Source organism: Hemiscyllium ocellatum, chromosome 38, assembly GCF_020745735.1.
Source record: "Hemiscyllium ocellatum isolate sHemOce1 chromosome 38, sHemOce1.pat.X.cur, whole genome shotgun sequence".
Classification (NCBI taxonomy): domain Eukaryota; kingdom Metazoa; phylum Chordata; class Chondrichthyes; order Orectolobiformes; family Hemiscylliidae; genus Hemiscyllium; species Hemiscyllium ocellatum.
In genome coordinates this window covers 24,153,214-24,177,615 of record NC_083438.1, presented here as the reverse complement: position 1 = coordinate 24,177,615, position 24,402 = coordinate 24,153,214, and the positions used below count along the sequence as shown (strand labels likewise).

Here is a 24,402-nt window from a genome sequence, read left to right as displayed (position 1 = left end):
GTCAGACCACTTTTGGAACATTGTGTGCAATTCTGATCTACTTCCAATAGAAAGGATGCTGTGAAACTTGAAAGGGTTCAGAAAGGATCTACAAGGATGTTGCCAGGGTGGGAGGTTTTGAGGCTGAGTAGGCTGGAGCTGTTTTCCCTGGAGAGTCAGAGGCTGAGGGGTGACCTTTTGGAGGTTTATCACATCATGAGAGGCATGGATAGGGTGAATTGACAAGGTCTTTTCACTGGGATGGGGAGTCCAGAACTCGAGGGCATAGGTTTAGGGTGAGAGGGGAAAGATTTAGATTAGATTACTTACAGTGTGGAAACAGGCCCTTCGGCCCAACAAGTCCACACCGACCCGCAACCCACACCCATACATTTACCCCTTACCTAACACTACAGAGACTTTAGCATGGCCAATTCACCTGACCCGCACATCTTTGGACTGTGGGAGGAAACCGGAGCACCCGGAGGAAACCCACGCAGACACGGGGAGAACGTGCAAACTCCACACAGTCAGTCCCCTGGGGCGGGAATCGAACCCGGGTCTCTGGTGCTGTGAGGCAGCCGTGCTAACCACTGTGCCACCGTGCCGCCCATTTAAAAGGGATCTAAGGGGCAACTTTTTCACGCAGAGGGTGGTATTTGTATGGAATGAGCTGCCAGAGGAAGTGGTGGATGCTGGTACAATTGTAACATCTAAAAGGCCTCTGGATGGGTATATGAATAGGAAGGGTTTGGAGGGATATGGGCCGGGTGCTGGCAGGTGGGATTAGACTGGGGTTGGGATATCTGGTCGGCATGGACGGGTTGGACCGAAGGGTCTGTTTTTCCATGCTGTACATCTCTGTGACTCTGTGACTCTACAATTACCTAAACAGTTTCGAATACTGTAGGGATCAGACTTTTCCTTCAACCTTTTCCGAAATAACTAACTTGGGACTTTGGCTAAACTAGGCCTTACAAAATCACCCCTTATTAAAATGTTTTTCTGTTTACAATTGCCTGTTTACAGAAACCTGATTAACTTCTTATCCAGTATATCTATATGGAGACTACAAGTCTAGCCGTGAACATTTGCTGGACATAACTGTCAAACATTTTCAGCGATCTTGTGAGAGCTAAAAATGCCTCAAACAGCCACCTTATCAACTTTAGCCATGGGTCACCACCACAACAACTGTCTTCAGACCTGAGGCCTAGAAGGCTTAACTACCCATAGCACACTGAATGAGGCCTACAAATATCTATAGCAACCATGTCCATACTACAGTGAGGCCTATAACACCTAGCTAACCATGACAAGCTTCCCTGTACTTGAGGTCAATTAAACTTAACTACCCACGGTAACCAGTCCACACAGTGGAAGACTTATAAAGCTGAATTATTCATGACAACTGCCTCAAATAGAATGAGGCCTTTAAAGCCGACCTACCCATGGCAACCATCCCCATACTGAGAGAAGACTATAAAGCGTCACTACTCATGGCAACTGCCCAACAGTGAGTGCGGCCTATATAATCTAAACAGCCATGGCAACAGTTGTGAGTGGAACTAGGTGGATGTCATTGGTTACGAGATCCTTGACTGGGATTGTTAACCTTGGTGAATAAGAACGCCCTGGTTGACCAGTTTTAATAGGGGATTTAGCATCTCCTCAGTTCAGGGATGGACTCTGAGCTGGCTCGGCCTCAATAAATGAAGTACAAGTCAATGAAGGCTGACTTGATGATGGGATACTAGCTTCTGTGCTGTTATTGCAGCAACCGTCCTCACACTAGAATGAGTCCCATAAAGCCTAACTAACCATGATAATTGCCCTCATACCAAGACCAATAAAGCCTAACTACCCATGGCAACTACCTCACACAGAGTGAGGCATATAAGACCTAACTATCCATGGCAACCGATCCATATTTAGTGAGGCCTGTATAACCTAAATACACTTGGTAACCAGTTCCAGACACAGTGAGGCCTATAACGTCTAACTAATTACAATAACCATCCCCATACTGAGGCCTATAAAGCCTAACTACCTACGGCAACTACCTCACACAGAGTGAGGCACATAAAACCTAACTATCCATGGCAACCGATCTATATTGAGTGAGGCCTGTGTAACCTAAATACCCTTGCCAATCAGTCCTAGACACAGTGATGCCTATAACGCCTAACTAACCACAATAACCATCCCCATACTGAGGCCTGTAAAGCCTAACTCCCTATGGCAAGTGACAATCAAGTGAGTGAGGCTTATAAAGCCAAACTATCTATGGCAAATATCCCCATACTGAGTGATGCGTATATGGCCTAATTACCCATGGCAACTGCCCCCACACAGACTGAGGCCTACAAAGGCTAGGTACCTGCAGCAATTGCCCCATACTGAGATTTTGTTTATTCATTCATGGGATGAGGATGTCTGACTAGGCACCATTTAATACCCATCCCTAATTACCCATTGGGCAGGTAAGAACCAACATAGTGGATCTGGAGTTACATGTAGGCCAGACCGAGTAAGGATGGTGGTTTCCTTCCCTTAAGATCGTTAGTGAACCAGATGGGTTTTTCTCACAAACAACGAAGGATTCGTGATCATCACTAGACTCTTAATTCCAGATTTTCATTCGTTGGCTTCAAATTCCACCATCTGCCGAGGCGGGATTTGAACCTAGGTCCCCAGAACATTATCTGGGTCTCTGGATTAACAGCCCAGTGATAAGACCACTAGGCCATTAACTCCCAGTGAGACTTGAAAAACCAACTAAGCATGAAAACTGCCCCATACAGCATGAGGCCTATAAAGCCTAACTAACTATGACAACCATCCCCCTACTGAGTGAGGCCTGTCTCACCTAAATTCCCATGACAATCATGTCCATACTGAGGTGCATAAAGTCTAACTAACCATGGCTCTCGCCCCACAGAGTAAGGCCTATAGAACCATTGAAAATTGGTCCAAGAGTAGGCCATTCAGCCCTTCAAGCCTGCACCATCATTCAACATGATCATGGCTAATCATGCAATTTCAGTTTCCCACTCCCTCACTCTCTCCATACCCCTTGATCCCTTTAGCTACAAGGGCCAAGTCCAGCTCCGTCTTGAATATATCTAATAAACTGGCCCCAACTGCTTCCTGCGGTAGAAAATTTCACAGGTTCATAAATGTCTGAGTGACGAAATTCTTCCTCACCAAGGCCCTGACATCCTTACTCCAACAGATAAAAACAATGACTGCAGATGCTGGAAACCAGGTTCTGGATCAGTGGTGCTGGAAGAGCACAGCAGTTCAGGCAGCATCCAACAAGCAGCGAAATCGATATTTGATGAAGGGCTTTTGCCCGAAACGTCGATTTCACTGCTCGTTGGATGCTGCCTGAACTGCTGTGCTCTTCCAGCACCACTGATTCAGAATCCTTACTCCAATACTCAAATCCTCTCGCTACAAAGGCCAGCACTAGCTTTCCCTGCTGCATCTGCATGCCAACCTTCAATGACTGTTCCACCATGACCCTTAGGTCTCATTGACCTCACCTTTTCCTAAACTGCCACCATTCAGGTAGCAATCTGTCTTCCTGTTTTTCCCACCTAACTGAATAACCTCACGTATCCCCATTATACTGCACAGTCAGCAAAGTCCGAGTCACCCTGCAGCCTACCAGCATCCTCCTCACAGCACATACTGCCACCCTGCTTAGTGTCATCTGCAAATTTGGAGATATGGCATTCAATACCTTTGTCCAACTTGTTAATGTAGATTGTGAACAGCTGTGGTCCCAGCACTGAACCCTGCAATACCCCACTCCTCACTGCCTGCCATTCTGAAAAGGACCTGTTTATTCCAACTCTCTGTTTCCTGTCTGCCAACCAGCTCTCTATCCACGTCAATACATTCTCTCCGATACATTGAGATTTAATTTTCCTGACTAATCTCTTGTGTGGAACCTCGTCAAAAGCCTTTTCGAAGTCCAGATACACAACATCCACTAATCCACCTTGTCCACCCCACTGGTCACAACCTCAAAACACACCAGAAGATTTGCCAAGCGTGATTTCCCTTCAGTGAATCCATGCTGACTAGGCCTGATTCTGTCACCAATTTACAAATACTCAGTTATTACATCCTTAACAATTGACTCCAGCATTTTCCCCACCACCGATATCAGGCTGACTGGCCTATAATTCCATATTTTCCCTCTCACTCCTTTCTTTTTGAAAATGGAGTTACATTAGCTCCCGTCCACTCCATAGGGAGTCTTCCAGAGTACATAGAATGCTGGAAAATTATCACAATACATCCACTGCTTCTAGGGCCACTTTCTTAAGTACTCTGGGATGTAAAGTATCAGGCCCTGTGGATTTATTGGGTTTTAATCCCACCAGTTTCCCCAATACCATAACCTGACTAATAAAGATTTCCGCTGAAAATGTGTTGCTGGAAAAGCGCAGCAGGTCTGGCAGCATCCAAGGAACAGGAAATTCGATGTTTCAGACATAAACCCTTCTTCAGGAATCTGAAGAAGGGCTTATGCCCGAAACATCGAATTTCCTGTTCTTTGGATGCTGCCAGACCTGCTGCGCTTTTCCAGCAACACATTTGCAGCTCTGATCTCCAGCATCTGCCGACCTCACTTTCTCCTCCTAATAAGGATTTCCTTCAATTCCTCCTTCACTCTTGATCCTTTGTTCCTATGCCAACCATCCAACACAGAGTGAGGCCTACAAAGCCTAACTAACCATGGCAACCAACCGAGGCCTATGAAGCTTAATTACTCATGGTACCAGCCCAGACACAGATAGATCTTAAAGCCTAAGTACTCATGGCAACCACTCATTCTGATGCCTATTAAACCAAAATATTCATGGCAAGTGCCCCCATACCGTGGCCTATAAAGCCTGATAACCATGGCAACTGGTCATTAGAGTGATGTCTCTACACCATACTGAATGAGACCTATACAGGTTGTTCTGCTATAATGTGTATTTCATTAATGTGAATTTGCTATAAGATAATTGATGAATTGAGGATACTGTTTCTATAGCGCAAACGTTTAAAGCATGTATTGGTTATAACGTGATTCTGGCCCCATTAGTTTAAATGGCACTGCTATTATGCGATTTTCTTACAACACGGAACTCCTGTGTTATAGCAGAACTGACTGTCTAACCTAAATACCTGACATTTTTCTCTGCCTTGTCTGCTTAACTCCGGGATAGCTTCTCGCAACAATTACTCAAGATAAAGTTAGTAGTCAACTGGAAAAAGGTAGGTTGGTTAGGAAAACTCAAAGTGAAGCTGTACTTAATCAGTTTGCTGACATTTTCTGATGAATTAACGAAAAGGGTTGATAACGGTGATGCTACTGGTGGGGTTTAACACGGATTTCCTGAAGGTACCGCACAACAGACTTGTGAGGAAGGTTATCGGTCTTGGTACAAGAGGAAGGGTCAACATGGAACAGTACAGCACACTACAGGCTCTTCGGCCCTCTATGTTGTGCCAACCTTTTATCCTACTCTAAGATCAAACTAACCTACATACCCTTCATTATACTACCTTCCATGTGGCTATCCAAGAGTCGCTTAAATGTCCCTAATGTCTCTGACTCTACTACCACTACTGACAGTGTAATCCAGGCACCCACCACTCTGTGTAAAGAACATACCTCTGACATCTCCCCAAAACCTTCCTCCAATCCCCTTAAATTATGTCCCCTCACAATAGCCATTTCCGCCCTGGGAAAAGTCCCTGACTATCCACTCTATCCATGCTTCTGATCATCTTGTACATCTCTATCAAGTCACCTCTCCTCCTTCTTCACTCCAATGAGAAAAGCCCTAGCTCCCTCAACCTTACTTCATAAGGCATACCCTCCAGTCCGGACAGCAGCCTGGTAAATCGTTTCTGCACCCTCTCTAAATCTTCTTCAGCCTTCCTATAATGAGGCGACCAGAACTGAATACAATATTCCAAGTGTGGTTTAACTAGGGCTCTATAGAGCTGTAGCATAACTTTACGGCTCTTAAACTCAATCCCCCGCTAATGAAAGCCAACACACCATACGCCTTCTTAATAAACCTATCAATTTGGGTGGATGTGGACCCCAAGATCCCCCTGTTCCTCCACACTGCCAAGAAGCCTGCCTTTAGCCCTGTAATCTGCATTCAAATTCAACGTTCCAAAGTGAGTCACTTTTCCAGGTTGAACTCCATCTGCCACTTCTCAGCCCAGGTCCTGCATCCTGTCAATTTCCCGTTGCAACCTACAGCAGCCCTCCACACTATCCACAACTCCACCAACCTTTGTGTCATCGGCAAACATACTAACCCACCCTTTCACTTCCTCATCCAAGTCATTTATAAAAAGCACAAAGAGCAGAGGTCCTGGAACCAATCCCTGCAGATCACCACTGGTCACTGAGCTCCAGGCTGAATATTTTCCATACACCACCCACCTCTGTCTTCTATGGGCCAGCTAATTTTGTATCCAGCCAGTCAGATTTCCCTGTATCCCATGCCACCTTACTTTCTGAATGATCCTACCATGGGGAACCTTGTCAAATGCCTTGCTAAAATCCACGTACATCACATTCACTGCTCTAGCTTTGTCAATGTGTTTTGTCACATCCTCAAGGAAACCTATGGCAACTACCCCCTTACAAAGGCAAATAAAACCCAATTAACCATGACAATCATTCCCATACTGATGTCTACAAAGCCTAACTAACTTTGGCAACCGTACCCAGACAGAGTGAAGGCTATAAAACCTAACTAACCATGACAATCATCCCCAGACTGTGGTTTATTAAACCTAACTAGCCATGGCATCTGCCCCACACAGAGTGAGGCTTATAGAACCTAACCATGTGTGGCAACCACACCATACTGAGAAAGGCCTATATAACCTAAATACCTATGGCAACAGTTCCCCTACTGAGGCCTCTGAAGCACAACAATCCATGGCAATCCCCCCATACAGAGTATCACCTATAAAGTCTAACTAACTATGACAATCATCCCCATACCAAGGCCTGTAAAGCTTAACTACCTGTGATGACCACAGCCGAACATGAAACAGCAATCGCACGATACAGGTTGTGGCCTATAAAGCCTCACCATGACAACTGTCTCCCTAATGAGGTTTTTAAAACATAACTACCTATGGCAACCACCCCACACAGATTAAGGCCTATAAAGCCTAACCAAACATGACAACTGTCCCCAAACTGTGGCAAACTAACCATAGCAACTGCCCCACAGAGAGTGAAGCCAATAAAGCAGAACTACCTAAGGCAACTGTCTCATTTTAAGTGAGGTCTATATACCGTAAATATTCACAACAACCATCTGCATATTGTGGCCTATAAAGATTAATAACTATGGCAACTGCTCCTTTCAGAGTCAAGGCCTATAAAGCCTATCTACCCATGCGACCAGCCCATACTGAGTGAGGCCTATATAACCTAAATACCTACGACAACCACTCCCATACTGAGGCCGATAAAGGTACTTACCATGGCAAGCACCTCATGCAGAGTGAGGCCTATAATGTCTAATTAAGTCATGATAAGTATCCCCAAACTGAAGCTGTGAAGCCAAATTACCTATGGCAACCGCCCCATAAAAAGTAGCCTAAATACTGACAGAAACCGCTCGTACTAAGTGAGGCATATATAACCTAAATGCCCATGGCAACTGTCTTTATAGTGAGGCCTATAAGGCCGAACTGCACATTGTAATCGCCCCACACAGATTGTGGCCTGTAAAGCCTAACTACCCACAGCGATCACCCCACATAGAGTAATCCCTATAAAGCCAAACTAACCATGACAGTTGTCCCCATACTGAGGCCTATAAAGCGTAACTACCCATAGTAACTTTTCCACAATGAAGGAGGACTATATAACCTAAAAACACATACCAATCGCCCTATACTGATTGAGGCCCACATAACCTAAATATCCAGAGCAACCACCCCATATTATGCAAGACCTATATAAGCTGATAATCTACAGCAACCACAGATGGAGTAAGGCCTTTAAAACCTAAATACCCACAACAACCATCCCATACTGTGTGAGGAATATATAACCTAAAGAACCCATAGCAACTGCCCCATGCTGTCTTTATACTGAGGCCTATAAAGCATAACTGCGCATGGGATTTGCCTCCCCCATCCACCCCTCGCAGATTGTTGCTTGTAAAGCCTAACTACCCATGGTGATCGCCCCACACAGAGTGATCCCTATAAAGCCTAACTAACCATGACAACTATCCCCATACTGAGGCCTATAAAGCTTAACTACCCATAGTAAATGTTCCATAACGAGGGAGGACTATATAACCTAAAAACACATACCAATCGCCCCATACTGAGTGAGGCCCACATAACCTAAATATCCAGAACAACCATCTCATATTGTGTAAACCTATATAAGCTAATAACCCACAGCAACAACCTGTGAGGCCTATATAACCTAAACACCAAAGACAATTGTCACTATACTGAGGCCTATAAAATGTAAGTAACCATAGCAACTGGCCCACACAGAGTGAGGCCTATGGCAACAACCCCATACTGTGAGGCCTTTATACCCTAACTACCCATGGCAACATCCTCATACACAGTGAGGCCTATAAAGCCTAACTGATTGTGACAATTATCCCCCTACTGAGGCCTCTAAAGCTTAACTACCCATGCAACTATTCCATAAAGATTGTGGTCTGTAAAGCCTAACTATTCATGGCTAATGCCCCAACCGAACAGAACTAAAAAACCCATAGCAACCAAGGTGTATAAAGCTGAACTATCCATGACAACTGCCTCACACTGAGGCCTATAAAACGTGACTAACTACAGCAACTGGCCCATACAGAGTGAGGCCTATAAAGCCTAACTAAACCATAACAATTGTCTCCATTCTGAAGCCCTACATTCGCACAGCAACTACTCCTATTGGCTGAGACCAATATTACTTAGCTAAACATTACAATCACATGAACTGAGGTTTGTGCTATAATGTCCCCTTGAGTGACGCCATTCAAGTTTATCCTGTCTGACTGAGAAAGGCATTTCAGTTCTTGCCAATGGCCATATGTACAGGCCAGAGGGAAACACGTGATCCATTGACTCCAATGTAAAGATTTAACCAAAGTCAAGTCTTTGCCCCATCCATCAGTGCAGCTGGTCGAAACTAGCACAATCAGGCACTTTATCAAGTCCAATCCTGTTCCCATGTCCTGAAACCAATCTGCCTTTCATCAAATCTTAAGAATGTAAAATCATAGGAAACAGGTGCAGGATTTAGCTCCACAAAGCTCTACTTGTTAATAAGGTCATCACTGACCTGATTATGGGCGAACTCCTTCTTTATGCCTGATCTCAATTGCCCTTGACTCTTTTGTCAAACACTGATTTATCTACTTCAGTCTTGAAAAGACTCAATGACCTAGCCTCCACTACCCATCACAAAGGCCCCATACTAAGTGAGGCCTATATAATCTAAATACCCACAGCATCCTGAGTGAGGCCTTTGGAACCTAAATACCCATAACAACTGCCCCATCCTGAGAGAGACCTATACAACCTAAATAACATAGCAACTGCCCAACCTGAGTGAGGCTTATATAACCTAAATCCCCTTAGCAACTGCTCCATACTGAGTGAGGCCTATATAACCTAAAAACCCACAGCGACCGCTCCATACGGAGTGAGGTCTCTGTAACTGAAACACCCTTAGTAACTGCCCAATACTGAGTGAGGCCTATATAACCTAATGACCCATAGCAAATGCCCCATACTGAGTGAGGCCTTTATAAACTAAATACCCCTAGCAACCATCCCATACTGAGTGAGGCCTATATAACCTAATGACCCATAGCAAATGCCCCATACTGAGTGAGGCCTTTATAAACTAAATACCCATAGCAACCATCCCATACTGAGTGAGGCCTATATAAACTAAATTCCCATAGCAGCCACCCCATACTGAGTGAGGCCTTTTTAAACTAAATACCCATAGCAACCTCCCCATACTGAGTGAGAACTAAACTAAATACCCATAGTTACTGCCCCATACTGAGTGAGGCCAATATAAATTAAGTACCCACACCAACTGCCACATACTTATTGAAGCCTGTGTAACCAAAGTACCCACAGCAACACCCCATTCCGAGAGAGGCCAATAGAACCTAAATAACCATGCCACATTAAGTGAGGCCTATAAATTCTAAGTATATATTATAATGCTACACACAACAACTCAGGTTTGTGCTATAATGTCCCCTTAAGATGATGCCATCAAAGTTTTTCCTTTCTGACTGAGAAAGTGATTTTAGTTCTTGTCCACGAGCCTTATGTACAGGCCAGAGAGGAACACATGAACCGCTGATTTGGATGTAAAGGTCTATCCAACTCAAATCTTTGCCCCATCCATCCAAGCAGCATCAGTGTAACCAGCACTTTGTTGAACCCAGCCCTGTTCCATGATCCTGGGACCAATCTGTCTTCCATCAAATCTTAAGAATGTAAAATCCGAAGAAACAGGTAGAGGATTTGACTCCTTAAATGTGCTCACTTGTTAATAGGGTCATCATTGACCTGATTGTGGCCCAACTCCCTCTTCATGGCTGATCTCAATTCCCGTCAACTCCTTTGTCAACCACAGATGTGTCTACTTCTATCGTGAATAGACTAAATTACCTTGCCTCATTACCCATCACAGCCACTCCATACTAAGTGAGGCCTATATAAACTAAATATTCATAGCAACCGCCCCATACTGAGCGAGACTTATATAACCTAAATATCCATAGCAACCATCCATACTGAGTGAGGCCTATATAACCTGAATAGTCATAATAACTGCCCTAAAGTGAAGAAGGACTATATAACCTAAACACCCATACCAATCATCCCCTACTGTGTGAGGCTTATATAACTGATATATCCATAGAAACTGCCCTGTAATTAGTATGACCTATAAAACCTATAAACCCATAGCAACCATCCCATACTGAGTGAGGCCTATATAACTTATAAACCCATAGCAACCATCCCATACTGAGTGAGGCCTATATAACCTACAAACCCATAGCAACCATCCCATACTGAGTGAGCCCTATATAACCTACAAACCCATAGCAACCATCCCATACTGAGTGAGCCCTATATAACCTACAAACCCATAGCAACCATCCCATACTGATGGAGGCCTATATAACCTACAAACCCATAGCAACCATCCCATACTGATGGAGGCCTATATAACCTATAAACCCAAAGCAACCATCCCATACTGAGTGAGGCCTATATAACCTACAAACCCATAGCAACCATCCCATACTGAGTGAGGCCTATATAACCTACAAACCCATAGCAACCACCCCACACTGAGTGAGGCCTATATAACCTACAAACCCATAGCAACCACCCCACACTGAGTGAGGCCTATATAACCTACAAACCCATAGCAATCATCCCATACTCAGTAGCCCTATATAACCTACAAACCCATAGTAACCACCCCATACTGAGTGAGGCCTATATGACCTATAAACCCATAGCAACCACCCCACACTGAGTGAGATCTATGTAAACTAAATACAATAGCAACTGACCCATACTGAGTGAGGCCTGTATAAACTAAACACCCATAGTAACCATCCAATACAGAGTGAGGCTTATATAAACTAAATATCCATAGTAAATACCCCCTACAAGTGAGGCCTATATAACATAAAAACCCATAGTAACGGTTGCGAGTGGAACTAGGTGGATGTCATTGGCTCTGAGATCCTGGATTGGGGTTGTTAATCTGGGTGAATCGGAAAGCCCTGGCTGACCAATGTCAATAGGGGATTTAGAATCCCCTCTGAGCTGGCTGGGCCACAGCCAGTGTACTGTGCACAGGTAAATGAAGGCTGACTTAGTGATGGGATACTAACCTCTGTGCTGTTATTGCAGCAACCGTCCCCTCACATAAACCTGATTCCTGATGAAGGGCTTATACTGGAAACGCCGATTCTCCTGCTCCTCGGATGCTGCCTGACCTGCTGTGCTTTTCCAGCACCACACTCTCGACTACATAACCTAAATACTCATGCTGAGTGAGACCTGTAAATCCTCACTGTGGGACATAAACCAATGACTGAAGAGACAAAATTTCTCCTCAGCTCAGTCTTAAATATTCCCTGAGTTTGTCATTCCCTTACAACAGGAAGCATTTATTTCAGCATCTGCACTGTCATGGTCCCCCAGAATCAGATACATTCAAATAAGGGGACTTCTCAGATGAGCTCAGGCCTAACCTTTCTTCAAACAACAACCTCTTTCTCCCAGGGATCAGCCAAATACACCTCATCTGGGATTGATTCCATTGTAAGTATTCATCTTTCCTCACGTAAGAAGAGCTAACCATACACGCACTCCTCTCAACCCCCACCTACCCCACCATACAGTTTACCTTCATACAGTGCTAACATTCTCACCCTTATAAACTGAGAACCAGTACACTGGCTGGATATGCAGGGATTGAAGAGGAATTGAAAGAGCATAGTTGCATGAAAAATCACTCATTGCAGAGGTTATATACTTTTTTTTTGTCCTTCAGTCCCCTGAGCAACCCCCTACTGGTTAGCAGATCAGCAGAAGACTGTGATTTGACTGGAGGGGGGACAGAGGAAATTCACCAGGATGTTGCCTGGGATGAAGAGTCTTAGTTATAAGAGGTCAAATTGTCTGCATTTTGTTTTCCTTGGATCGGAGGAGGCTGAGAGAGGATCTGGTTAAGGTTTACAAAATTGTGAGAGACACAGACCAAGTATATTGCGAAAGTCTCTTCCCCATGACAGACAAGCCCAAGACCAACTAAGAATTCGGACAACTGTGGAAACAGGCCCATTGGCCCAACAAGTCCACACCGACCCTCCGAAGAATAACCCACCCAGACCCATTCCCTTATTTTCCTCTGACTAATGCACCTGACACCACGGGCGATTTACGCATGGCCAATCTGCTTAACCTGCACATCTTTTAGATTGTGCGAGGAAACTGGAGCAAACCCACGCAGGCACGGGGCAAATGCGCAAACTCCACACAGATAGTTGCCCCGGGCTGGAATCGAACCTGGGTCCCTGGTGCTGTGAGGCAGCAGTGCCAACCACTGAGCCGTGCTGCCCCAACTCAGCCAACGTGCTGCCCCAGAGGGCACATGTTTAAGATGAGGAACAAGTAGCTCAGAGGAGATCGGAGAATATTTTTTATTCAGAGGAGGGTAGGTATATGGAACGTGCTGACGGAGAGGGTGGTGGAAGTAGGGTCTCTTGCAACATTTAAGAAGCACTTTTTTTTGGATTAAATTAGATTAGATTACTTACAGTGTGGAAACAGGCCCTTCGGCCCAACAAGTCCACACCGACCCGCCGAAGCACAACCCACCCACACCCCTACATTTACCTCTGACCTAACACTAGGGGCAATTTAGCATGGCCAATTCACCTGACCTGCACAGCTGTGGGAGGAAACCAGAGCACCCGGAGGAAACCCACGCAGACACGGGGAGAACGTGCAAACTCCACAGTCAGTCGCCTGAGGCGGGAATTGAACCCGGGTCTCTGGCGCTGTGAGGCAGCAGTGCTAACCACTGTGCCACCGTGCTGCCCAATTTATGAGCACTTAAATTGCCAGGGCACAGTAGGTTATGGACTAGTACAGGTTAATTGGATTAGTTTGGTCTTTGTTGGCTGGCATAGACATGTCGGGCCAAAGGGCCGTTTTCCATGCTGTGTGGCTCCATGATAATACTCTCAGTGTGGCGATGTGTTCAATGCCTGTGACTCATGTATAACAACGCCCAGATACCCAAACACACCCTTTTCAGCTTGTTACATCCAGCAGGAAGGAGCCCTATCCTCCCTATCAGGAATTCCTTCTCCCAAATCTCCTGATTAAAGCCTGCATTTAACCGGAATGATTTCTCGATGACATTAGATTAGATTATTTACAGTGTGGAAACAGGCCCTTCAGCCCAACAAGTCCACACCGACCTGCCGAAGAGCAGGCAATTTAGCACGGCCTAACACTACAGGCAATTTAGCACGGCCAATTCACCTGACCTGCAAACATTTGGATTGTGGGAGGAAACCGAAGCACCCGGAGGAAACCCACGCAGACACGGGGAGAATGTGCAAACTCCACACAGATAGTTGCCCAAGGCGGGAATTGAACCCAGGTCTCTGGTGCAGTGAGGCAGCAGTGCTAACCACTGTGCCACCATAAAGTTGGAAATCACACACACAATTTCCATTTTGTGAAGGCTCCTCTGAGGCAATTTTTCCTTGATTGCTTCAGCATTGGGTTAGACTCAGAGTAAAGATCTCTCTACACTTGCCCTCACTTACACACCAAACCCCACCCCCACCCCCAAACCAAACAATCGCAGGACAGGGACTGGATTAGATTTCTTTTTAGGTTAGATTCCCTACAGTAGGGAATCAGGCCCTTCGGCCCAACAAGTCCACACTGACTCTCCAAGAGTAACCCACCCAGGCCTATTCCCCTACCCTGACTAGTGCACCTAACACTATGGGCAATTTAGCCTGGTCAGTTCACCTAACCTGCACGTTTGGATTGTGGGAGGAAACCGGACCACCCGGAAGAAACCCACACAGACACGGGGAGAATGTGCAAACTCCACATGGACAGTCCGCCAAGGTGGGAATCGAACCTGGATTCATGGCGCTGGGAGGGATGAATCGGTTGAACTCACTACCTCGGAGTGCAGTGGATGCTGGGTATTGAGTACATTTGAGGAGACGAGACAGTTTTTAACAGGTGAACCATGATGGGGAGCAGGCAGGAAAGTGAGTTGACGCCAATGTGAGATCATCCATGATCAGGTTGAACAGTAGGGCATGCTCAAAGGGCCGAATGGCTTTTTTCCAGCTCCTAACTCACATAGTAGTCATACAGCATGGAAACAGATCCCTCGGTCCAACTCATCCATGCCAACCAGGCATCCCAGTCTGACCTAGTCCCATTGGCCAGCACTTTGCCCATATCCCTTCCTATTCACAGATGCATCCAAATGATTTTTAAATGTTAAAATTGTAGCAGCCTCCACAATTTTGGAGAGACAAACAAGATAATCAGAGGCTTAGACAGGTTGAACAGCAAGAGCCTTTTTCCTTGGATGGTGATGGCTAGCACGAGGGGACATAGCTTTAAATTGAGGGGTGATAGATATGGTACAAATTTCAGGGGCAGTTTCTTTACTCAGAGTAGTAGGGATGTGGAACACACTGCCTGCAACAATAGTAGACTCGCCAGCTTTAAGGGCATTTAAGTGGTCATTAGATAGGCACTTGGATAAGAATGGGATAGGGTAGGTTAGATGGGCTGCAGATTAACATCACAGGTCAGTGCGACATTGAGGGCCGAAGGACCTTTACTGCACTGTAATGTTCCATATCCTCAAGCAGCTCGGTTCACATACACATCATCCTCTCCATGAAAACGTTGCCCCTTAGGTCTCTTTTAAATCTTTCCCCTCTCACCCTCCACCTACGTCCTCTAGCTTTGGACTCCCCGACCCCAGGAACAAAAACTTTAGCTAGTCACCCTATCCGTGATTTCACAAACCTCTATAAGGTCTCCAATAGAGTCATAGAGGTGTACAGCACGGAAACAGACCCTTCGGTCCAACCCGACCAGATATCCCAACCCAATCTAGTCCCACCTGCCAGTACCCGGCCCATATCCCTCCAAACCCTTCCTATTCATATACCCATCCAGATGCCTTTTAAATGTTGCAATTGTACCAGCCTCCATCACTTCCTCTGGCAGCTCATTCCATACACGTACCACCCTCTGCATGAAAACATTGCCCCTTAGGTCTCTTTTATATCTTACCCCTCTCGCACTAAACCTATGTCCCCTAGTGCTGGACTCCCCCACCCCAATGAAAAGACTTTATGTATTTATCCTATCCATGCCCCTCACGATTTTATAAACCTCTATCAGCCTCCAGGGAAAACAGCCCCAGCCTGTTCAGCCTCTCCTCAAATCCTCCAACCCTGGCAACATCCTTGTAAATCTTTTCTGAACCGTACTCCAGAGAAAATTGTCCCAGCCTATTCAGCCTCTCCCTATAGCTCAAACCCTCCAGTCCTGGAAACATCTTTGTAAATCTTTCCTGCACCCTCTCACATTTGACAACTTCCTTCCAATCGAGGGGCAATCAAACTTGTACACTGTATTCCAAAAGTGGCCTCCCCAATGTCCTATATAGCCACAACATGACATCCCAACTTCTTTATTCAATGTTATGACCAATGAAGGAAAGTGTTCCCAATATCGCCTTCACTTCCCTACCTGAAAATCCACTTTCAGGGAACTACGCATCTGTACCCCTTGGTTTGGCAACAGTTCCCATTAAATGTTTCAGTCCTGACCTGGCTTGCCTTACCAAAACACAACACCTCACATTTACGTAAACTAAACTCCATCTGACATCCCTTGGCCCAGCTGATCAGGGTCCTGTTGTACTCTGAGATAGTCTTCTTCACTGTCCATTACATCGCCTATTTTGGTGTTATCTGCAAATTTACTAACCTTACCTCCTGCATTCACATCCAAATCATTTTATATAAATGACAAAAAAGCAGCGGACCCAGCACTGATCTTTGTGGCACCCCACTGGTCACAGACCTCCAATCCAAAAATACAATCCTTCCTCACATTCCTATGTCTATCTTCAACCCAATTTTGTATCCAACTGGCTAGTTCCCCCGGATCCCATACGATCTAACTTTACTAACCAATCTACCATGTGGAAACTTGACGAATGTTTTCCTGAAGTCTATATCAATGTCTACTGCTCTAGGTTCATCAGTCTTCATTGTTAGCTCTTCGAAAGACTCAACCAAGTTTAAGATTAGAGGGAGATATCAGTGACCAGACAGACTTGTCCTGGAACTCAAATCAAACCTTCAAACACAATTTGCACCATTCTCCTTTTGTAATGACAAATTTGACTTCACGAACTGCTCAAAGGAGATGAATAGAAAACCAGGGAACATGATGGAGAGATGGGACAACTGTGATCTCACCAAGAAAAAAAAATCCACTCCTCCTCCTATACTGCAGAGGGCACAGTGAGTCCCACTTGTCTCCTGTGTGTACATGTTCCAAGAGCACCTCCTGCCTTTGACTGACTGCTCTTTGATGTTCCTGGTTCCTCCTCCAGGTTACATTCAGTCCTCCCCTAGGGACAAGCTTAATACACCGAAGTGGTGACGGCCAAGAGGCGACAGTCATTTCATAATTGTTCATTTTATTATCCAAGGCTTGCTGCAAAATCTTTTTTTAAATAATTAAGGCAAATGTAATGAAATGCTCCAAACACTGAAAATATTGCACACAGTTTACACAATTGAAAACATTATTGGAGGATAAAAATTAAATCCAAGCCACTGCTCAGTTCTACACAATTCGCCAAATTCAAATCGAGAACATCTGGCTTCTCGCAAAAGAAAAATCCACAATTGCATAAAAGATTTAAACTTTCAAATCTCACTCCATATAAAAGCCTGCACTTAACCGGAATTTGCTTCATGATTTTTTAAGTCGGAAATCACACACAGATTTTCCATTTGAGAAGGTTCCTCTAAGTCAATTTTCCCCTGATTGTTTTAGGGTTGGCTTAGACACAGACTAAAGATCTCTCTGCACTTGCGCACCAACCTCCAGCCCCCAAACCAAGTGCTCCCAGGAACAGGGACAGCACGGGGTTAGATACAGAGTAAAGCTCCCTCTACACTGTCCCCCCATCAAACACTCCCAGGACAGGGACAGCACAGGGTTAGATACAGAGTAAGGCTCCCTCTACACTGTCCCCCCATCAAACACTCCCAGGAACAGGGACAGCACGGGGTTAGATACAGAGTAAAGCTCCCTCTACACTGTCCCCCCATCAAACACTCCCAGGACAGGGACAGCACAGGGTTAGATACAGAGTAAGGCTCCCTCTACACTGTCCCCCCCATCAAACACTCCCAGGACAGGCACAGCACAGGGTTAGATACAGAGTAAAGCTCCCTCTACACTGTCCCCCCCATCAAACACTCCCAGGACAGGGACAGCACAGGGTTAGATACAGAGTAAGGTGTGGGGGGGGGGGGGGGGATGTTTGGGGGCAGAAGGCTAAACGGGGGGCACTTCAGAGACTGGGCTCAGCGATGGGACCCCGGAGGGTGGAGTACAGCCCGATGTGCGTGACCAGGTTGGGCTCCAGGGCGTACGCAGTCTCGCCGTGTGCCCGCAGCAGGGCGTAGAGCGCTGTGTCCTTGGCGTAGCCCGGCCGGCACCGCACTCCGCCCAGGTACGCCAACACCCGGCGGGCAGCCGGGGCGGAGAACAGCATGGCGGGCGTGCAGCACTCGGTGGCGGGCACCAGGGAGTAGAGCTGAGGGCTGAGGCGCCGCGACTCCAGCAGGTAGTGCCGCCCGGCCAGCTCGACGACCAGCATGGTGTAGACGGCCAGCACGGCCCAGCTCAGCGTCACCGAGGCCCGTCCGCAGAGCCTCCGGTAGACGACGCCGAGGGAGGTGCCACCCAGGGCGCCCAGGCCCAGCCACTCCAGGATGCGCATGGGCTCAGGGTTGAGGTAGCCCTGCAGCCTCTCGGGGTGGTAGAGCTTGACGTAGAGGGCGCCCCTGGTGGTGGGCGAGGTGAGCCGCCTCTCCAGGAGGTCCCGCAGGACCGGGAAGAAGTCCTCCATCGGCACGGCGTCATCCTCCAGCAGCACCACGTGCTGGGGGTCATAGGCTGACAGCGCCTCCTGCAGGCAGTACAGGTAGTCCTCCTTCTCCTTCTCGAAGCGGTTGTAGGCGCCCCCTGCTGGCCGGCGCCCTTGCCCGAACCGATGGACCGTGGTGATGAGGTGAGCGGCTTCCAGCGCCTCCCGGTGGCCCTCAGGGTCCGGGTCCACGTTGCAGGCGAGGAGACGGTAACCCCGGCAATCCCGGCAAGCCACCAGCAGCCGGTGCAAGGCCGCCACCACCTGGAGGTAGTAGTGGTAGCCGGCGCCCTGCTGCCGGATCGTGGTGACCACCGCCACCACCAGGGGGGTCCCTCCGCCCTCCCCGAGCCCCCCCGGCGGTGTTGCCGTCCGGACGTAGCGCTCCGCCTCCTCGCCCCGCGCCTGGCTGCGCTCCAGCGCCTCCCGCGTCAGGCGCCGAAGGTGCGCCGCCTGCCTGAAGTAGCGAGACTGCCGGAGGCTCTGGCACAGGAGGGGCAGCACCACCCCGAACGTGAGGACGTAGAGCAGCAGGGCGTGCACCCAGGGCCGCCTCAGACGGGGCGAGAGGCGCCAGGGGAAGCCTGCCCCTCCCCCGCTCCGCTCGGCGCACTTCATCACCTGGACCCAGTGCCCCGGCATCGCCCCCTTGTGGCACAGAAGCAGAACTGCAGCCACTCAAACAGAAACTGAGGGGAGGGGGGGGGGTCAGGAACGGGACACGGCGCGGTCGGGAATCACTCCTCCTCTCCCAGGGTCCGGAATCCGCCTCTAACCCCGTCACGGTGGACGGTCAAATCGATGAAGTGGGACCGAAGAAGATAAGGGGACTCCAGCCAAAAATGGGGCCCAGCTTCATTCGCAAAGCGGGTAGTGGCCGCCCGAGAAAGGGGGTTCCTTCAGCGGGTTTGAGAGTGGGCGAATGTTCAGCGAGAAGGACGAACAGGGATCCCCAACTGTCAGGCCGTTGTTGAGGTGCAAGCCACAGAATAACCAAGCCTGTGGACGCAGGAGTTCTCGAGGTTGGATGGAGAGGAGATGGAATTTCCAATCCAGGGAAAATCCAAGGTCTGGGCTCTCTCGATGGGAATTCCCCTTCGACTGTGCCACCCTCCTCTTGCCTGGAGCCCCTTGTTCCACCTGTTTCCGGATGAGGGGATAGGGATCGTTGAGGTAGAGAGAGAGAGAGAGAGAGACGGGCCGTGCTCAAAAGGCTGAGCTAGAGAGGAAGATCAACGGGGTTGGGAAACAGTGTCAGCTCCATATCCCGGTTCCAAGTGTCCTTCCTGGAATCTCTCTGCTCTCTTCTCCGGACAGCCTGCAGGAAGGGAGAGAGGATTCTTGAGAAAAAGCCAGATTTCCCTTTGCTCCTACCACACTGCGTGCTGGCCTGGCCCTACCGCTGTGTGGATGTCTCGATGGTTACACAGTTCCATACCACCATCAGTTCACCAACTGGAGGGGGAGGAGAAACAGTCAGCTCAAGATGCACACCAAGACAAGGTGAGAAGAGGTGGTCATTCTCACAATCACTCCCATCATTCAGGTCACTTAAATCTTCCACGCTCACCCCACACCATTTAATATCCCACCCAGTCTAATCCCAATCTAACCCCTCACACCGCGCTCCCTGTAATATCCCACCCAGTCTAATCCCAATCTGCCCCCTCACTCCCCACACCCTACAATATCCCACCCAGTCTAATCCCACTCTCCCCCTCCCTCCCCACACCCTTTAATATCCCACACAGTCTAATCCCACTCTCCCCCTCCCTCCCCACACCCTTTAATATCCCACACAGTCTAATCCCACTCGCCCCCTCACTCCCTGCTCCCTTTAATATCCCACACAGTCTAATCCCACTCGCCCCCTCACTCCCTGCTCCCTTTAATATCCCTCACAGTCTAATCCCACTCGCCCCCTCACTCCCTGCTCCCTTTAATATCCCACACAGTCTAATCCCACTCGCCCCCTCACTCCCTGCTCCCTTTAATATCCCACACAGTCTAATCCCACTCGCCCCCTCACTCCCCACACCCTTTAATATCCCACCCAGTCTAATCCCACTCTCCCCCCTCACTCCCCACATCCTTTAATATCCCACCCAGTCTAATCCCACTCCCCCCCCCTCACTCCCCACACCCTTTAATATCCCATCCACTACCCCCCCTCACTCCCCACACCCTTTAATATCCCACCCAGTCTAATCCCACTCTCCCCCCTCACTCCCCACACCCTTTAATATCCCACCCAGTCTAACCCCACTCTCCCCCCTCACTCCCCACACCCTTTAATATCCCACCCAGTCTAATCCCACTCTCCCCCCTCACTCCCCACACCCTTTAATATCCCACCCAGTCTAACCCCACTCTCCCCCTCACTCCCCACACCCTTTAATATCCCACCCAGTCTAACCCCACTCTCCCCCCCTCACTCCCCACTCCCTTTAATATCCCACCCAGTCTAATCCCATCTCCCCCTCACTCCCCGCTCCCTTTAATATCCCACCCAGTCTAATCCCACTCTCCCCCCTCACTCCCACACCCTTTAATATCCCATCCACTACCCCCCCTCACTCCCCACACCCTTTAATCTCCCACCCAGTCTAACCCCACTCTCCCCCTCACTCCACCCCTCACTCCCCACACCCTTTAATATCCCACCCAGTCTAACCCCACTCTCCCCCCTCACTCCCCACACCCTTTAATATCCCACCCAGTCTAACCCCACTCTCCCCCCTCACTCCCCACACCCTTTAATATCCCACCCAGTCTAATCCCACTCTCCCCCCTCACTCCCCGCTCCCTGTAATATCCCACCCAGTCTAACCCCACTCTCCCCCCTCACTCCCCACACCCTTTAATATCGCACCCAGTCTAACCCCACCCTCTCCCCCCTCACTCCCCACACCCTTTAATATCCCACCCAGTCTAACCCCACTCTCCCCCCTCACTCCCCACTCCCTTTAATATCCCACCCAGTCTAATCCCACTCTCCCCCCTCACTCCCCACACCCTTTAATATCCCACCCAGTCTAATCCCACTCTCCCCCCTCACTCCCCACACCCTTTAATATCCCACCCAGTCTAACCCCACTCTCCCCCCTCACTCCCCACACCCTTTAATATCCCACCCAGTCTAATCCCACTCTCCCCCCTCACTCCCCACACCCTTTAATATCCCACCCAGTCTAATCCCAATCTGCCCCCTCACTCCCCACACCCTACAATATCCCACCCAGTCTAACCCCACTCTCCCCCCTCACTCCCCACACCCTTTAATATCCCACCCAGTCTAACCCCACTCTCCCCCCTCACTCCCCACACCCTTTAATATCCCACCCAGTCTAATCCCACTCTCCCCCCTCACTCCCCACACCCTTTAATATCCCACCCAGTCTAATCCCAATCTGCCCCCTCACTCCCCACACCCTTTAATATCCCACCCAGTCTAACCCCACTCTCCCCCCTCACTCCCACACCCTTTAATATCCCACCCAGTCTAACCCCACTCTCCCCCCTCACTCCCCACACCCTTTAATATCCCACCCAGTCTAACCCCACTCTCCCCCTCACTCCCCACCTCACTCCCCACACCCTTTAATATCCCACCCAGTCTAATCCCACTCTCCCCCCTCACTCCCCACACCCTTTAATATCCCACCCAGTCTAATCCCACTCTCCCCCCTCACTCCCCACACCCTTTAATATCCCACCCAGTCTAACCCCACTCTCCCCCCCTCACTCCCCACACCCTTTAATATCCCACCCAGTCTAACCCCACTCTCCCCCCCTCACTCCCCACACCCTTTAATATCCCACCCAGTCTAATCCCACTCTCCCCCCTCACTCCCCACACCCTTTAATATCCCACCCAGTCTAATCCCACTCTCCCCCCTCACTCCCCACACCCTTTAATATCCCACCCAGTCTAACCCCACTCTCCCCCCTCACTCCCCACACCCTTTAATATCCCACCCAGTCTAACCCCACTCTCCCCCCCTCACTCCCCACACCCTTTAATATCCCACCCAGTCTAACCCCACTCTCCCCCCTCACTCCCCACACCCTTTAATATCCCACCCAGTCTAATCCCACTCTCCCCCCTCACTCCCCACACCCTTTAATATCCCACCCAGTCTAATCCCAATCTGCCCCCTCACTCCCCACACCCTTTAATATCCCACCCAGTCTAACCCCACTCTCCCCCCTCACTCCCACACCCTTTAATATCCCACCCAGTCTAACCCCACTCTCCCCCCTCACTCCCCACACCCTTTAATATCCCACCCAGTCTAACCCCACTCTCCCCCTCACTCCCCACCTCACTCCCCACACCCTTTAATATCCCACCCAGTCTAATCCCACTCTCCCCCCTCACTCCCCACACCCTTTAATATCCCACCCAGTCTAATCCCACTCTCCCCCCTCACTCCCCACACCCTTTAATATCCCACCCAGTCTAACCCCACTCTCCCCCCCTCACTCCCCACACCCTTTAATATCCCACCCAGTCTAACCCCACTCTCCCCCCCTCACTCCCCACACCCTTTAATATCCCACCCAGTCTAACCCCACTCTCCCCGCTCCCTTTCTGATCTCCGAGGAGGAGGGTGGTGGTGCTGGTGCTCGAGCCCGGTTTGTGGAGGGAGCTGGGGTAGAGGTTGCTGGGGTACAGGGAGCTGGGGTGCTCGGGCTGGGATCAGACTCACCCTCGGGCCGGGGGCTGAGCCCCAGCTCCGGCTCCTGGAAGCGATCGCAGCCTCCGGCCGAGTCGGTCCGTCCGCTTCCGCGTCCGTCTGCACCCCGCAGCACCGCCCCGGGAGAGGGAGGTGTTAGCGGGAGAGACACCGGGAGAGGGAGGTGACAGACACAGGGGGAGAGACACAGACACAGGCGGAGGGAGGGAGGGAGAGACATAGACACGGGGAGGGGGAGAGACATAGACACGGGGAGGGGGAGAGACACAGATACGGGGAGAGGGGGAGAGAGACAGAGAGTCACGGGGAGAGGGATGTGGGAGAGAGAGAAGGGGTGGGGGAAAGGGGGGAGAGGGAGTGGGGGAGGGGGATAGAGAGAGTGGGGGAGAGGTGGAGTGGAGTGGGGTGGGGGTGGGGGAGAGACAGACACGGGGAGAGGGGGGAAGAGAGGGGTAGTGGGGCGGGAGAGGGGTAGTGGGGCGGGGGAGGGGGAGAGGGGCTGTGGGGGGAGGGGGGCAGGAGAGGCAAAGGGGGAGTGGGGAGGGAAAGGTGGGGGAGGGGGAGTGGGGAGGGAGAGGTGGGGGGAGTGAAGGGGGAGAAGCGGAGTGGGGTGGGGGGGAGTGGGGAGGGAGAGTGGGCGGAGGGGGAGTGGGAGGGAGAGGTGGGGGGAGTGGGAGGGGGAGAGGAGGAGTGGTGGGGTAGAGGGAGGCGGGGAAGAGAGGGGGAGGGGGTAGACAGGAGAGGTGGGGGAGGGGGAGAGGTGGGGGAGGGGGAGGAGAGGTGGTGGAGGGGGAGGGGCGGGCGAGAAGGGTAGGGGTGGGGAGGGGAGGGCGAGGAAGGTTGGGGTGGGTGGGGGCGGGCGGAGGGGAGGGGGAGGGGGGAGCGAGGAGAGGGGGAGGGGGCGGGGAGGGG

The 24,402-nt window shown here is 49.5% G+C and overlaps 1 protein-coding gene across 1 annotated transcript; it reads right to left on the bottom strand.

Annotated features, from left to right (window-relative positions):
* Positions 1 to 17,308: 17,308 nt before the first annotated feature.
* Positions 17,309 to 23,600, bottom strand: pgap4 (post-GPI attachment to proteins GalNAc transferase 4). The gene is made up of 2 exons (XM_060852681.1): positions 23,503 to 23,600; positions 17,309 to 20,108 (listed from the first exon to the last, which is right to left on the bottom strand). Exon 2 carries the CDS (start codon positions 19,430 to 19,432, stop codon positions 18,212 to 18,214), a length of 1,221 nt encoding a protein of 406 aa, XP_060708664.1. The 5' UTR covers positions 19,433 to 20,108; positions 23,503 to 23,600; the 3' UTR covers positions 17,309 to 18,211.
* Positions 23,601 to 24,402: the final 802 nt, after the last annotated feature.

Bases quoted from the DNA above. Each gene is read 5' to 3' on its own strand.
- pgap4 (XM_060852681.1), bottom strand. From the start codon at position 19,432: ATGCCGGGGCACTGGGTCCAGGTGATGAAGTGCGCCGAGCGGAGCGGG.